The sequence below is a fragment of the Lutjanus erythropterus genome, chromosome 2 (assembly GCF_056507025.1).
Source record: "Lutjanus erythropterus isolate fLutEry1 chromosome 2, fLutEry1.hap2, whole genome shotgun sequence".
In the NCBI taxonomy this organism is placed as follows: Eukaryota; Metazoa; Chordata; class Actinopteri; order Lutjaniformes; family Lutjanidae; genus Lutjanus; species Lutjanus erythropterus.
Window position 1 is genome coordinate 19768206 of NC_139318.1, and position 16328 is coordinate 19784533.

Here is a 16328-nt window from a genome sequence, read left to right on the forward strand (position 1 = left end):
GTGAAACCTAACCTTAGCCCAGCATTATAGGAGTATGAAGGTAATGCTAACCCAAACCCTTTACTTGAACTTTCTGATATTTTTGCTTAACAAGATGCACCAATATATTGCTGTTATTTTGTTTGTTTTATTTTTGGGCTGATATTTTCCCTTTATTAGCCAGTAAGAATATGCATTTGTCTAATGAGCTTAATGCAGGTGCTGGCATAATAACGATAATCAAATGTTTTGCAGAAAGCAGAAAAATAATATCAGTACAGACATTACCAGATTTTTACTGATACTGCTTTTTAAAGGTACTATTAGCCGGTATTGATAATCTGAGATATTGAGATATTGGTTAATCCCAATTTAATCATTTCACAAAGTATCCACAATAACAGAACTAATTGATCTGATTAATTTGTCTGGTGGCCATGAGGAGAGTAAACTGTATTAAATTAAAGGAGTTACATCTTTTAAATGAATTGTTCAGATAAGATGTTGGCTGGTTACTATTTCCATTGTTAGAGCTGTAACTTATAACACGTGCAGGGCTAATAATGGCCAATCCTTGTTTTCTCCAGAAGAGTCAATAATATCCCAGCGAATAAGCTATTGTAATAAGCTGGCCTAATACAGAGGCATATTCTCAAGGACTGTTGGGTGGACTTAGTCAGATATGAAAGCAACTCGTATGCTTGATGCTTCTTTATTTACACAACTGGCAGTAAGATCAAACCCAGATATTTACTGGATTCAATGATTTATTTTTGCACTGTATCTACAGATCTGTGAAAAAGTTGCATTTGTGCCTCCTTTTACATCTGATGTTTGTAAAGTTTTAGGGCCATGATGAGTGTTGATCCTCGTTCCATCTTGTTTTCTTTACTGTTTGCTAGGATATCAGAGATGAGTATCTCTGAATTAAACTATTCTGTAGCACACTTTTCTCAACAATGTTTGCATTTATTGAATGAAATAACACTTGCTCGTTTACATCAGTTCAGTTATGTTTTGGTTTTGTCAGTGTACCATTTTGACAAATGGACTAATACTGAACTCAAAGTCCTGCAATAAAGAATGATGTAAACCATATGGTCATAGCAAAATACAGTCTGCTATAATGTAAAATATACAAGTACACATTGTGCAGATGTATTTTTTTGTTTGTTTTTTTTAAACAGCTTTTCATTATTATTGCATTAGTGGGTGAGAAGTATAACAGGTGGGTTACTGCACAATATGTTGCTGGTGTTATTGATTCCTTGAAGGGGGAAGATCATTTGCAAGGACACAGTACTCTCCTCCCTGCAGTCACAACACACGATAGAGCAACGCTAAGACAATTAACATAATAGATCAATCAAGATTTAAAATATTGGCGTTAATTTCTAACTGAAGACACTGATTATAATATGGTATAAGGAAAATAAAATGTTGGAACCACTTAAAATAAGGCACACTTTATAAAGTTGCAACTCTTGGCTTTATTAATGGTAAATAAATTAGTCTTGAGCCATTTCTAAAATCTTTTGGCTGTCAGGACATGAAAAATCACTCTTTTTTAAAAAAAATCTGTTGATCTATTTGTAACCTAATTAGTGACTTCTTAACCAAAAATAAAGCTGTTAGTTTCAACTTATAAGCCCTTTAAAGTGGTGCATTATTTGAAAGAGGAACCCACATTCATAACTGTTATGTTTAAGTTTTTTGACAGAGCATAGTATAGGATGAGAAACGTAACAAAACTTAAATTTGACCACAATATCTTTACTGGAAGAAAAACTAGCACATAGCACAAATACTATAACTATAATAAACTGTAGCCTAGTTAATTATCTCTTCCTGTTATCAGTTACCTCCCATCTATGTTAAAGGGACAGTTCACCTCCAAATAAAACATACATTTAACATTAGTTGCAGAGTTTTGGAGATACATTCCCTCTTTAAATATAGTGGATCTAGACTGCAATCTGCTTGTGGTGCTTAAAGTCCTAAATTAAAAAAAATCCAAAATCCAAAAATCACAACCCAGGATGTAAGTGATGATGAATGGCGTCCTCCTCAGCTGTAACCTCCCATCCACGAGTAGATGCACACTTCCTTCTGTGCTGTGATACAGTTGGCAGGTGTAGTTTGGTAGGAAGAAAACAAGTAGCTCCTTCATGAAACTGCCCACAGGATGCAGGTCATGATTTTTGGAAAGACACATTGCTGTTGAGTTGTTCAAATGCATTTTTTGGTGCTTTGAGCACCACACGCTGAGTGTCATCTGCTTCTGTTATGTTGGAGAGAAGTCAGACATCAGCCAATATCTCCAAAAGTCAGCAACTCACACCACAACTATGTAGATAGATAAAGCGCTACAGGTCAGAGGGAAGTAAGTACTTTTAATTTTGAGAGTTAACTGTCCCTTTAATACTCTGTTAGACAATAGTGCTGTGTTATTTCTCTAACAGTAGGGTGCGCCACACTCTCGGCCTATGTAGCTGCGCATCCGGAAGCTGTGTAGCCATTCGTCGTTTTGAATCTGTAGTTCAGCCTACCGCATACCTGTTAGTTAACTAGTTTTGTAAACCTTAAATGTATTTGTTACATGTACATTTATAAGATGTGGACTGTGTGTTAAGGCAACAGTGCGTGTGGAACGATGTAGCATCTGTGAAGTAATGTCAACCCATCACGGTGAGAGCTTTGTCAGCGAACGTATTGTTCAGGAAACAGCTAGCCAGCTAACTTAGCTAACGTTAGCTCTGTCGTTACGTTTGCTAACACGTTTGGTAGTAACAGATAACTGATATGTCACCAGCCAGCAATGCACAGATGTTAATTTTCACATGCCACTGGCTAGTTATGGTTGCAGTTGTGCTTTATTTGTAACAGTGCTCCAGCAGTTTTGTTCATTGTTACGTTAGCTCGGCTTGCCACAGGAATGTTGGCCTTGTTATTTGAAGGCAAAAGAGAAAGCAATGGACTCCATCCAGGCAGCTGAACGTGTTTAGAAGGGAATTCTTGATTTGCGAAACTATCGCGAGATTTGTTTTCTTTCTCGCGCACACTGGGTAACTTAATCATGTTTTACAACGTGACAACGACGTGGTTACGATCTGGGTAGTTTTAAGGGCAGAATACACTTTGGTAAGATTGGGGAAAGATCGGAGTTTAGTTTAAAATGATAGCTCGCGCGAGATCTTTCGCGTGATTGGGGTTCCCTTCTACCACGACAAGGCAGCTGTCTGGTAGCTCATTTGGCGCAGTCTGATTAGCTTCAAACAAATTAGGCTAATGACATGAACATTTTTTAATTTTGTCGACCTCGTATGCGCTGCCGTCAATTTTCTTGTTATCACATAATTCAAGCTAACATTAATTTGACACGCTTACGTTGTTTTGGCCTCGTGGGCGTTGGTATTATATCAGCGTTATGTGTTGATATATTTAAAGGCTGGTTGTCTTACAAGTTATAATTTTGGATTTCAGACTTTGTTCGTTTACTATGAGCTCCCTATCAGCCCAGCCTGCGGCATCAAGCTCATCATGCAGGACATTGCCTGGAGATGGAAATCAGGTACAAAATTTATGATAGCTATTTGGCCTGTATAATTAGTCAACATTACATAAATGATTCACATTTGATGCTAAGTACTGTTCTCCTCCCTCAGGTACAACCAAAAGCCCCTCTCCTGCAGATTCTGCGTGTTGCTGGAGCCCAGGAAGAAGTCTTCACACTCAAAGAGGTGAGCTGCCAGGTGAAATGTCAAGCAGGTTTGTCAGTATGACTGACAGACTGTTATGCTGGATCATAGCAAGGTGTTATCACAGAAGTGGTCACAGAGTGGTGCAGGGATGATGTATTGTTGTAGGCCAACCCAGACGTTAGCATCGCTCTGATTCCATCCAAAAAAGCCAATGGAATATTTTCCATTGGACTTTGGTTAAGTGCAGAAAATAAACCCTGTGGCAAACAAAAGTTTATGATATTTACAGTCCCTGTAAAAAGTAGTCACCTCCTTGGATATTTTCCCCTTTTATTGCTTTTATAAATGACAAAGTGAAAACTGATTTCTACAAAGAAGTGTCAATTAAATATGTAAAATTAGGGATTGCATAAAAATATTCATCCCCTTTAAAGTGACTGACCTAATTCCAGCCCATTGGTGCCAGTAGTCTCACAATGAATGAAATGGAGATAACTTGAATGCAGAAAATGTGTCTCCGGCGATTGTAGTATGAAGACACCTGTGTATGGAAAGTCCAGCTACTGGTTAATCAGTATTCCTGGCTACAATTACACCATGAATACAAAAGAGCACTCCAAGCAACTCCAAGAGAAGGTTATCAATGTTCTGGAGTTACCAACTTAAAGCCCAGACTTCAATCCAATGAAGAGTTTGTGGCTTTCGTTGAAAAGGGCTGTTCACGCCCGATCCCTGTGCAACCTGACAGAGCTTGAACACTTTTGCAAAGAAGAGTGGAGTTAAATTGCAGTGTGCAGATAGACCTATCCATGCAAACTCGGTGCTATGATTGCAACCAAAGGTGCATCTACTAAATACTGTCTTGAAGGGGGTGAATATTTATGCAGTCACTTATTTTACATTCCACATTTTTATTTGACATTACTTTGTAGAAATCTGGTTTCACTTTGACTTTATTTGAAAATATTTAGTCCAAAAAGCCAAATTATATTGACCATGATTCCATTTACAAAAACAATAAAAGGGGAAAACATCCAAGGGGGTGAATATCTTTTGTAGGCATTGTACATGGTTTGTTCAGTGAGATAAGAATTTTTTAAAGCATATATACAATTGCCAGAACTTAGAACATTTCATCGTAAACAAACTACACCAGCCGCATGACTTGACGTTGCCACCACTAAGCAATGTGATGGTCCTTAATGTCTCAACAAGGCTGTAGTCTCAACTGGCTTCTAGCTAGCAATCACCTTTGCAAGATGTGAGAAAAGCTTCTAAATTATTATTTTTTGTTCTCCTGTGTAAAAATGTTCATATTTTATGTTGTAGAACAAAATGTGAAAATCTCTTAAGCTTGTTTTAACCATAGACAGGCATTAACCAAAAACCCACTCACTTTGAGACAAGAGAACCTGGTTATTTACAGGTTTTAGGACTCGGTCCTGCAGCACTCCATTTCAAATTTCAGTAATCCTTTATATTTAGCTCCTATAGGTAAAAATGTACCCTATAGGTGCCTTGTGATGTCTGATGTCCAGTCTTTTGTGTAGGTGATGCACTACTTGGGTCAGTACATCATGGGGAAGCAGCTGTATGACAAACAGAGGCAGCACATAGTCCACTGTCAGGATGATCCTTTGGGAGAGCTGCTGGAGGTGGAGAGCTTCTCTGTCAAAAACCCAAGGTATTCATCCACACCAAAAATGATTAACACTCTGTAATGCTGAACTATACATCTAAACTCGTATATATAAGATAAAGAAGTCCGTTCTTAACACTTCCGTTCTTGTTCTACAGCCCGGTGTATGAAATGCTCAAGAAGTATTTAGTTGTGCTCGGTTGTTCTGGTAAGTTACACATTCATTTGATTTCATTCTTTATGTATGTTTCTGTCTGGGGGCATCATCAAATAACAAGCAATATATTTTGTAGAGGTAGTACACTGAACATTTGTGATGACCTGACATTCATTTTTGTCTTTTTTCTCTTCCCTTTGTGTTTGATTAATTCAATATTTTTGCATCTTTAACATGGTCTGAAGTGAAGATCCCTGCAAATGTGGTGATTTTGTCACCATCATATTCCCTCTCTGTATTCTAAAACCAGCATTCTTGTTGCATACATTTTTGAGTGTTTGTGATAGTTTGTGCATCTCTCTGGGATGCGGGGACCAGAATAACTCTTATTTTCCAGCTTGTCCTACAAAACCACAGCAGAAGGCCTTAGTGAGAGAGTGTATTATGCTATAATTAAAGGGTGGGGGTGTCCTTTTTTGTTACTGTGTCTTATCTGAAATGCAGACGCTGCAGAGAATCTTTCTGTGGGCCGTGAATGTGTAGAGGGCGGAGTGGAGGATCGTGGTCAGGTAAAGCTGAAGCATGGTGCTCAGGAGAAACAGAGACCCCCAACCTTTCTCACCTCACTACACACAACACTAGTGAATACAAAGGGACAGGAAAACCTGATAAAAGTAGAGATGCCCAGATCGATTGGCATGTCAATTGTTACTGATCACTTATTTTTACAGATATTGAGTAAAAATATGCAATGGGGATTAATGCCCTATAGTTGCTGATCGCTAAAACCAGTCTGATGCAAAAAGTTGGAGCCAATTCTCAGCTGACTTGGTGTCATTGTTGCTTGCTAACGTAATGAAGTGCTTCACTCCCAAAATGATTTGTGTATCAGTTACTCACCCCATGTTGCCTTGAATTTAGGGCTACACGATTAATCAGAATATTATTGAAATTATAATATGGCCAAGTGCAATATCCAAATCGCAGAAGATGCAATTTTTTGATAAAGGAAAATTGTGTGCAGAAATAATGAAGCACTGCAGTGCTGCAGAGATTATTCTTTTTCTGTGAAAATAAAAAATGTAATGCAAAAGTGATCATTCCAACTAATTATGAATCATATTGCAATATCTGTCAAATTAAGCGCAATCCAATCTTTTTTTGAAACCACATTTTCCTTCCATGCCACAAATTAACCCAAAACACGCTGTCCAGACTCGTTGATCTTGATGACAAAACAGCCAAACTATTTCAAAACATTTGTTTAAAAACTCACACACCTCAAGCTAAAATTGCGTGTGTGAGTAGTAAATGCTCAGGTGTTGTACAGTCACACAGAATTTATAGACTAGGTTACACTGCCAGCTGGTGGAGATCTTAATACACCACACAGCAGTCAAACTGACCCACAATACTGCTGTACCAGCTGCCATAACAAAACAAAAAAGGATTGTTATCAGCTGATTTGGCTCATAGACGACCAGCGATCTTGATCTGCAGCATAAAAACATGATTGGGCATTCCTTAGATAAAAGATCATATCTTTTTTGCCGTAAGGCGTATGATGCACTGATCAGTGTTGGATTGAGACTTTGAGGCTTGTGTGTAATGAGGAGGGGAGGTAAGGTCCGCTGTCTTCGTTGGTGTGCATTTGTACAGAGTGGCACCGTCTCTGTACGACCCCATCTTTGGTTTGGTCTGGTGGCGTTTTTCAGCACTCTTTTGCGATCCACCAGCACCACCCAGTGGATGGGGGGGCAGAGTCACTCTCTCTGTCTGTCTCAGAGTTCTCTTCTCTGCTCCGAACTGGGGGATCGCAGCTCCCATTTCAGCCACAGGCCTAACAATAACCCTAAACCTTTTCACCCAGTCCCCATGTTCCTACACCCTTCTTACCGATTCCCTCCAAAATCCACCTTGAAGGATTGACTGAGTGCCCACATGTGTGTAAGACTTAGTCAGATTTAAATTTCTGATCATACTTGGAATATGTTTTTCAAAAGAACATAATCTGCTGTGATTAATAGTAAGCAATGGGAGACATTAGATTTAATTTAACATATAGATTTTAATTTAATAATTTCTTTTTGCTTCTGTTTCCTTTCCTTTGTTAAAACATCTTATATTATGATTGTGAACACTTTTTCTATAGATGTATACTGTACAAGTCTCGAGTGTCTTGTGCATACCCATGGATCATATCTTAGAAAAATTCATCACTTAAATCCTGTGATTTAGTGTGCATATGCTACATATTAAAACTGTTCTGGACTTTTAAATTCTTTGACTCACTAGATTCATCACTGAAGGCTTTCCTACCTGTCCTTTTTCTATCTGTCTCTGCTTGTTTTTTTTTACCCTTTACACAGTTTTGGTGACCTAATTATCTCCTAAATTTGTTTTGACCTCCCTCCCCACTGGCCCATACCCTAATTGCCCAGCCCCTTGTTCCCTGTACCACCACCCTATATTCAGAGGCCACCTTGAAAAGGAGCTGTGAGTCCTCCAAGTATCCAGTTATGGCTCTGTGTTCTAATTTTTGTCCTTCCTCCCTCTGTAGATATGTGGAGGTGTGGTCAAAGCAGGGCTGGAGGCTGTCAGTGATGGGCCTCTCCTGCAGACCCCCTCCCAGAGGCGACCTCGGGAGCCAGACGATGGTAAGCAGATGGTCTGTTTTGTGATTAGTTCGATACCAGTATGCTGGTGTATGCTGCATACTGGTACTACTACAGTATGCTGGATTTAACTGTGTAAAATCTCTCCAGACTCCCTTGAAGGCCTGCCACGGTCAGCCTGCAAACGTCCCAAACTGGATGTTACTCTAGATGAGTGGGACCTCTCTGGCTTGCCCTGGTGGTTTCTGGGTAATCTCCGTAGTAACTACAGCCGTAGGAGCAATGGCTCCACTGACATCCACACAAACCAAGTAAGAAACCTCATAAGTTAGTCTAATAACACCAGTAACAGCTGGTTCAGGGCAAACTTAGGAGATTTCAAGTTTTTACACCTAAAACAGATATTATTGCTTGTTGGTAAATGGCATAAATTGGAGTGTAACAGTGGTGGTCTGACTGATGTGTCAGCTGTCTCCTGCACAGGAGGAGGACACGGCTATTGTGTCGGACACCACAGATGACCTCTGGTTCCTGACAGAGGGCGAGAGTGAACAGGTGAGCGTGGAGATGAAAGAGGCTGCGCTGGAGGAAGGCAGCGGAGGAGAAGGGGAGGCTCCACCTGAGGAGGATGACGGAGGAGGGAAGGAGGAGAAAGCAGATCGGGAGGTAGGAATTTTCTAGGACTTTGTCTTCATGTGTTCCAGTCAGGCTCATACAACCAAATAAGTGGGTTTTTTTTAGGAGAAATAAATATTTTTATTCGTCAACTATGAAACTATTTTGATTTTGATTTGGTAAGTAAGAGCAAAAAGCAAAAAATCACTGATTTCTGGCTTCTTTACTCCTTAATGACAATAAACTGAATATCTTTGATTTGTGGACAAAACAAAACTTTTGAGGATGTTATCTTGGGTTTTAGGAAAGATCAGCATTTTTCACCATCTTTTTTAAGACCAAACAACTAATCTATTAATCAAGAAAATAATTGACAGATTAATCGACAATTAAAATAATCAATATAGCCCCAGACATGAACCATTTGACTGGTGGGCGGTGACATGGCAACATCTCGTGCTCAGGAGAATGAAGGAGAGCATTCTTTCCACCAGGGTGTGTCCTTGATGAGATTCAAGTTGAGTGGGTTGGTTAGCGATCGTTCTCTGCACTGTTCAAGTGCACTGTTGATTTGACATTTGATGTTGCATAAAGATTGCTGATATTAAATGTACTACATGGTGTTTTTAACTGATTATGTCTAAATTTAATTCTGATGCATAGACAAGAATGATTGTATAGAAATAGCTGATCTTCTCTCCATCTTATTTAATGCCTGCCACCCAGTTGTATTCTACTTAAAGTCAGATGAAATGAGCCTTTGTTTATATGTTCAGACAAAATTACTGTGAGTAGTATGTTAGACAGTTAAATAGAGAAAGGAGGTGATTTTTATTTAAATTTTATTTTTGATGTTATATTTGGTGGTTGTTACTGTGGAAACACTAGCTGCTTTTATGCACTCCAAAATCAACAAAATGTGAAAGTTCCTTGTAGTAGCCTTAACATGAGACCAAACTCACTGTGACATTATGACTTATTTAAGGACTTGAAACTCAAGTCAAGTCACGTGCTAAACTTTGAGACTTACTGATTTGTAAAACAAGGACTTGTTCCCACCACTGGTATTTACTGTTTAGAGTGAGGTTAATGTTATGAGATCAATTGTCTTATATGTTTATCCAGATGCAGGAGGAGCCAGATGAAGACTCGCAGTGTCTGAGTGATGACACTGATACAGAAATCTCCACACAGGTTTGTATTTTTTTTTATTTTGTTTTGGTTTTTTCTCACTATATGTTGTAGCTTTAGCTTGTTGTAGTTACAGATTAAGACTGTATTTACCTCAATTATCCACAGGATGCATGGCAGTGCTCAGAGTGCAGGAAGTACAACACGCCTCTCCAGAGATATTGTGTCCGCTGCTGGGCTCTACGTAAGAACTGGTACAAAGACGTCCCCCGACTTGCCCATTCCCTTTCTGTTCCTGACATCCCGGCATGCAGCTCTCTCACCACCCATGACGAGGAAGACGACAGCGACACAGGCATTGATGTCCCAGACTGCAGCAGGACAGTGTCTGACCCTGTCATCCTGCCCTCCCACTCCACGGCTGACCGACCCCTGCCCACCATGATTACAGGCAAAGGCAAGACGCCGTGGCCCTCCAGCTTCCACAAGGATGAGCAGCTCTCAGAAGGTGAGAGTCAGGAAAATCTGGGCATGGAGGTTGAAGAAGTTCGGCCCGAGGCACTGCTGGAGCCCTGCAAGCTCTGTCGAGTGCGACCACGTAATGGAAATATAATACATGGACGTACGGCTCACCTGCTAACTTGTTTCCCATGTGCAAGGAGGCTACACAAGTTCCAGGCTCCCTGTCCAGGATGTGGGAAGATCATTCAAAAAGTTATTAAGATATTTATCCTCTAAAAACACACATGCACACACGCATCTGTCAGGCTCTGGGGACCTAAACAACACATAATACAACGCACATTTTTAATCACATTCAGCCATACAGCTGCATGCACTCTGGTACACACTCTCTGCTTGTAGACACACACACACACACACACACACACACACACACATGTGCGCACGCACACACACACACACACACACACACACACACACACACACACACACACACACACACACACACAGAAAAACAGGCACCTTACCCTCCAAACCTACACAGATACACACAAAGAATAGCACTTGGTAAAGCTTGCTCTTGGTTGCATGTTTTTTTTGCATCACACTGCCTCTGAAGTATTGTTAAACACAAGAGTTTGTCATACCAAATGTTTATTTTGGTGCCACATTTAAATAAGGGACACACAAAGGCAGAAGTATTTATTTATTTATTAGAAGATCACATAAGAGTGCAGTTTGTGTGAGCTATTATTTGATTTCATGAAGGCTTGTTTTTTCAGGCTGTGTGAAGTTCCTCATTTGGTTTTGAATGTGCCATTTAAAAACTAGTATTGCTTGCCTCGTTTCTGTTAGTTTTGTTTGATTTTCATTCTCAGTAGGTTGACTTCACCCAGTCTTGACAAAAATGGAAAAGTCAGCCCAGGTATGTAACTACAAGAACATTTCTTCAAGCTTCTTCTGGGCTGTTTTTCTCTTTTTTCACCTGTTTTATGTCCTTTTAGGTTTTGTGGCTCTGAAAGTTGAGTTCTTAAGACAAGATTGAAGGAAAAACTCAGTCTTAAAACCATGATTTTCCTGCAGCTTCATGAAAGTATCCTCTTTAAGCTTTTCTTTTTCTAAACAATGTGTTTTCTCAGCATAAGTGAATGTACTGTATAATACAAATATGGTGGCTTAAGTCCTGTTTATCTCGACATAGTATTTTAAAAATGTAGAATTGAATTTAACCTGCTTGAGAATGCACAGCTAAAGTATTTACTGTAAATTTTCTCTGAGGGTAGTAATTTGATATTAATATGTAGTCAATATTTACAATTGCCAAGCCTCTGACAGTTGTGCCTGCAGTAACTTATGTCATAAGTAGTGTTTAAATGTTATCATTCAGAGAGGGTACTTGACTCCCATTCCTGAACTTATGATCAATGAACAATTTCTGTATATTTTGTGTTTAATTTATTTATGAATCTGTTTTAATTGTTTAGATGACCACCTCTTATGAAGCAGAAAAAGGCTGCACTTGTTACAGAGCTCTAAAGTGAAATTTAGAGCAAATTTTTTCTGAAAGTCTTTAAAGTGACACTTCACCCCAAAATCAAATACATATTTTTCCCCTGGCCTGCAGTGATATTTATCCATGTAGATTGTTTGTGGGAGTTGCTGCATGTTGGAGATGTCAGCCAAAGAGTTGTCTGCCTTCTCTTGAATATGATGGGACTAAATGACACTCGTCCCAAGGCCCTGTTTCTCAGGATAATCTGCAGACCTTATTGTGATAAGTTTTACGTGTAAACTACTTTCTTTCCACGGTAGAATCTACAAGAGCTCCTTAATTTCTACTAGAAAGAAAGTATTTCTTGCCTGAAAATGCTCACAACAAGGTGTGTGGATTATCTAACCAGATCCTGATTTTTGGAAAGAGAATTTGGTGTTGAATTTGTATCTAACTTATGTATTTGTGGTACATTGAGCACAACAAGCAGAGTGCCAGATCCATTATATTTGATACCAGGCAGACATCTCAAAAATTCAGCAACACACACACCAAAACAATATAGATGGATAAGTAGCACTGCAGCCTGGAGGCAAAAATATTTTTTTTTCTCCAGTTTTGTGGTGAAGTGCCCCTTTATGGAAGCTAAGTTACCAAATGTACCCTTAGTGAAAATGCATAGTACTTATTTGGAGTTGGAGGTTTGATTTAAGCGTTACACTGCCATGTAATGATGTTTCATTTGTATATTATAGATTTTAAATTGATGGCTCTGCATTATTTGAAGATTGTATTGCTGGAGCATGTTGACTGCTCTTCACTTTCAGTGAGTGTGTGAGCTAATACAGTACGCTCTACAGTGCTCACAAGTAAGACGTCTGTTGACCGTAAGCGTTTAACTCTTGGCTCTGCTTTAGTGTAGAGGGAATCTTCTAGTTCTCTGATCTGTTCTTTACTTGTGCTTAATCTTTCTGCCAGCAGGTGGGGAGATGTCTCAATATTGTATCTGGTGCCCTCAGAAGCTGTACCGTACCAGTGATAACATGTAATGCATATACAGTATAGAGCATGCCTGCTGTCGTGAATTGAGCTGGCCCAGAGCTGGTGTGAGAGCTATATTAGCTATATAAATGCTATAAAAGATTAATGTAGCCTGTTGTATTTATCATCAACCATTGTGAATCGAGAGAGACAAACTTCCTCTAAATACAGACCTCATTAAAATGGCTCATTATACTATTAATACTGGTTCAGAATGACAGACTTAATTGTTGTAAAATACTAAGACTAATGTTCTCAAACATGGTACAGCTAATATAGTTGTTTTTTTTTTCTACTTGTTATGGAATAAAAAGTTGTTTTGTAAAGCAATTAAGAGTTCAGAGTTAATTGTTTCATTTAGTTCACTTGTGATCACGGGACGGTTGATGTACAGTGCCCACTGGTGAAGAGAGCTATGTGTGGGTGTGGTGTGTGTATGTGTGTGTTTTGGCTGAAGAATAAGTCATTGTATGACAGGCCAGCTGTCATGTGTCCTCTCCTTCTTGACTGGGCTCCAGCACCTGCAACTCTCCTCTGCTTGCTCACTGTTCTGCTTACTTGTGTCTGCCTTATTTTTGTCCTCTTGTCCAGAGAGGTGGGACAGACACCCTGCTGTCTTCAGTATATGTTCCTTTGTGACGCTGCTGCTAACTAAGTTTTGCATAAATACTGCAGCTATGTTGCCCCAGAGTGTTTTTTATGCAACAATTAATCATTAGGGAATTTTCCCTGAGTGTGGAAAGTCCCTTGTGAAGCTCTCCACCATCTGAAACACGCGCAAGGGCCCACTGAAGCTGACAGAATAGTTTGTTCAGACATTTCTATTAAATATGAGTATTTTCATATTTATAAAGTCCTGATGAAACAGTATAAGCCCTGCATTGGAGATGTTACCAGAGTAACCAAGTTTGTTTTTTTTTTAATTATCAGAAAAATGTATGTAGTACTCAATACATAAAACTTGAGATCCAAAATAGAAATTACAAGCAAAGAGAAGACAAGACAGAAAATAAAGACAATACACAGAATGTCTGTATGTGTATCTAAATACACATAATCACACATACACATATAAACATATAATCTGTCTGATTAAAAAAAAATACAATTTGGAAGGAGTGACAGTATCCCACAAAGTGCACATAATTCCATCAGATAAAGAGCAGCTCTGTCTTTCTGCCTGTCTGTCCAGCCCGCAGATGGTCACCAGCCACATGGCTCTGTGCTTTTTATTCCTCTATTAATTCAATTAATTTAAAATTAGGAATCTGTGCTGAACCAGTCGGACAGCAAGGAGCAAATCAGTGACATGTGTAGACCCTTTAACTGTTACATAACCAGATTCCCATTGTCATCAGTCTGTAGCATATCAGACACATTAACATTCCTCAGCAGTTGGGTGAAAGGGTCCTAAATCTGTTCGAAACCTTTCGAGGATAGAAGTTACCTTCTTCATAGAATAACAATTACTCATTTCTCTAAGCTATTGGCCCACCTGTGTTCTCTGAATATTTTTCCGTGATGAGAGGCCACAAGCTTTGCTAAGAGTAAACACATGTTCATAAAAAATGGTTTATTCCTTGATATGACTAGGATGGCAGGATATAAGCCAAAATAAACATTTTAGGAGTTTGTGACTGTTACACCATTTTATATACATCATTAAATTGTTCTTCATCATGCTTTAATGTGTAAACAGCATTTAATTGTTGTAGATGGTTGAAGTGGACCAAAATTTTATTTTATGTAGGGCTGCCAATAGTAAGTGTTATATTGTTTAAGACAAATAAAGGATGAATTCTTACTTTTCAAAGCATGGAACTTAACAGATGCCCATTTCTGCCAATGTGATGTAAAACACGCAACAAAAGATTCTGTAAGTCATTTTAATTAGGAACCTTTTCAAAATAATGAGTAAATTATCTTGAAAATAATGAATGAGTATCCCAAAATAATAAGAAACTTAGTCAAAATAACTTGCTTACCCGCAATGACTGAGTTACTAAGTTATTTTGAGTAACTGTGGATCTTTTTCTATTACTTGTTGTAAGGGGCTTCCATAGAAATGGGCTTCCACAATTGACTAATCAATAAAAAAAGGTCTTCCAGTTCTAATTTAATATGCTATTGGATAGTTTAATACAGCGATGCTTCATTTTTTTTTTTTTTTAAGCTTTTCATAATGTTTTGATGTAAAATCATCATTTTGAAGTCTAAAATAATTGTGGTGGAATAAAAACATTTCCCTATAAATTTTAGTGCAAATGTTAAGTATCATAAAAATTAAAAGAAATAAAGCACAATTTTCTTTGATTTGTGGTCACATACAGAACTTAAATAAAGCACTTAGCTACATACCACCCCTGACAAACATCACACAGTATGAAGGTAGCTGGGTGCTCATGTCCTCCCTGTGATTTGCACTTCAGTATTAAATGCTCTTAACAGCCATACTAAAATGCTCTCCCTCCCTCTGCATCTAATTCAAGAATGGCATACTGGCTTGTCCGCGGTGTCTGGCACGTCACAGAGCGTAGAGACGAAGAATGGCATAACACCCCTGGTGACATGGCACCCGGAGCTTGGCAGCTCTAGAATGGCACAGTCTAGGGAGTGGTAGGGGATCTGCATGTTTCCATGGCGACAGTGCCTCCATCCCAACGTCCCAGAATAACTTAACACATTCTCCCTTTATCCCCTATGGCGTACGCAATACTTCCTCGAGGGAAAAATAGTTAGGATAGAAGCTCTCAGCTGAACATTGCTGCCATATTTTTGTCGATACTTATCATTTTATAGCTCCTCCTGACTTTTATCTGTTTATTTGTTGTCACACCTTTATAAATATACGTATTATTTCTGTGTTATTCTCTTCCTGTGTCCTTCTGTGTCTGCATACCTCCAGGATGGTGAGCTACAGCTTGTTTACCCTCCTTTGCTTTCTTCTGGTTATGTGTCTGGATATGTGTAACTGTATCTGCGTGGCCAGGACCTTTCTCTCTCACTTCCATGCACACACACACACACACACACACACACACACTTTCCCCTCTGTTGTGTCCGACTATTTGGTCGCTCCAGAAACCAGGCCTGCTAAATTTGTCCCACTGGTGACATGGGAGAAGGTCAGTGGAGCCAGAGAAAAACAAAGATAGGAATATGGAAAAAGACATAAAGACAGAGAGAATTTCAAAATAAAAGTAGAAATAGAGGGGTTAAACAGGTAATGAGACGTGACATATTAAAATGAGATTAGAGAAGAGCTTAATTGAGCTCTTATCCTCTTGTAGCCACAGCAGGAGGCCAGATATGGAAGATGACTCTGAGAAATTGGGCTGACTGGGATCAGGGCGTAGTTTCTGCATAGCCATCCACTCATATCTCACAACACTGAAGTCGTATACACATCGCTGGCATCAGACAGGATTCAACAGTGTCTACTAGAGTAGTGGTTCTCAACCTGTGGTTTGGGACCCCCAAAAGGGTCCTGGGATAA

General features: G+C 39.1%; 1 protein-coding gene across 2 annotated transcripts; it reads left to right on the top strand.

The window, feature by feature from the left end:
• Positions 1 to 3434: 3434 nt before the first annotated feature.
• On the top strand, positions 3435 to 13162 carry mdm4 (MDM4 regulator of p53). Of its 2 annotated transcripts, none has more exons than XM_084731134.1 (10): positions 3435 to 3550; positions 3645 to 3719; positions 5231 to 5364; positions 5478 to 5527; positions 5981 to 6045; positions 8037 to 8133; positions 8242 to 8402; positions 8560 to 8757; positions 9832 to 9900; positions 10006 to 13162. In XM_084731134.1, exons 1-10 carry the CDS (start codon positions 3479 to 3481, stop codon positions 10573 to 10575), a joined length of 1491 nt encoding a protein of 496 aa, XP_084587260.1. In that variant the 5' UTR covers positions 3435 to 3478; the 3' UTR covers positions 10576 to 13162. The 2 variants fall into 2 exon arrangements, with proteins under 2 accessions (XP_084587260.1, XP_084587269.1); XM_084731143.1 differs by having other exon boundaries at positions 8575 to 8757.
• Positions 13163 to 16328: the final 3166 nt, after the last annotated feature.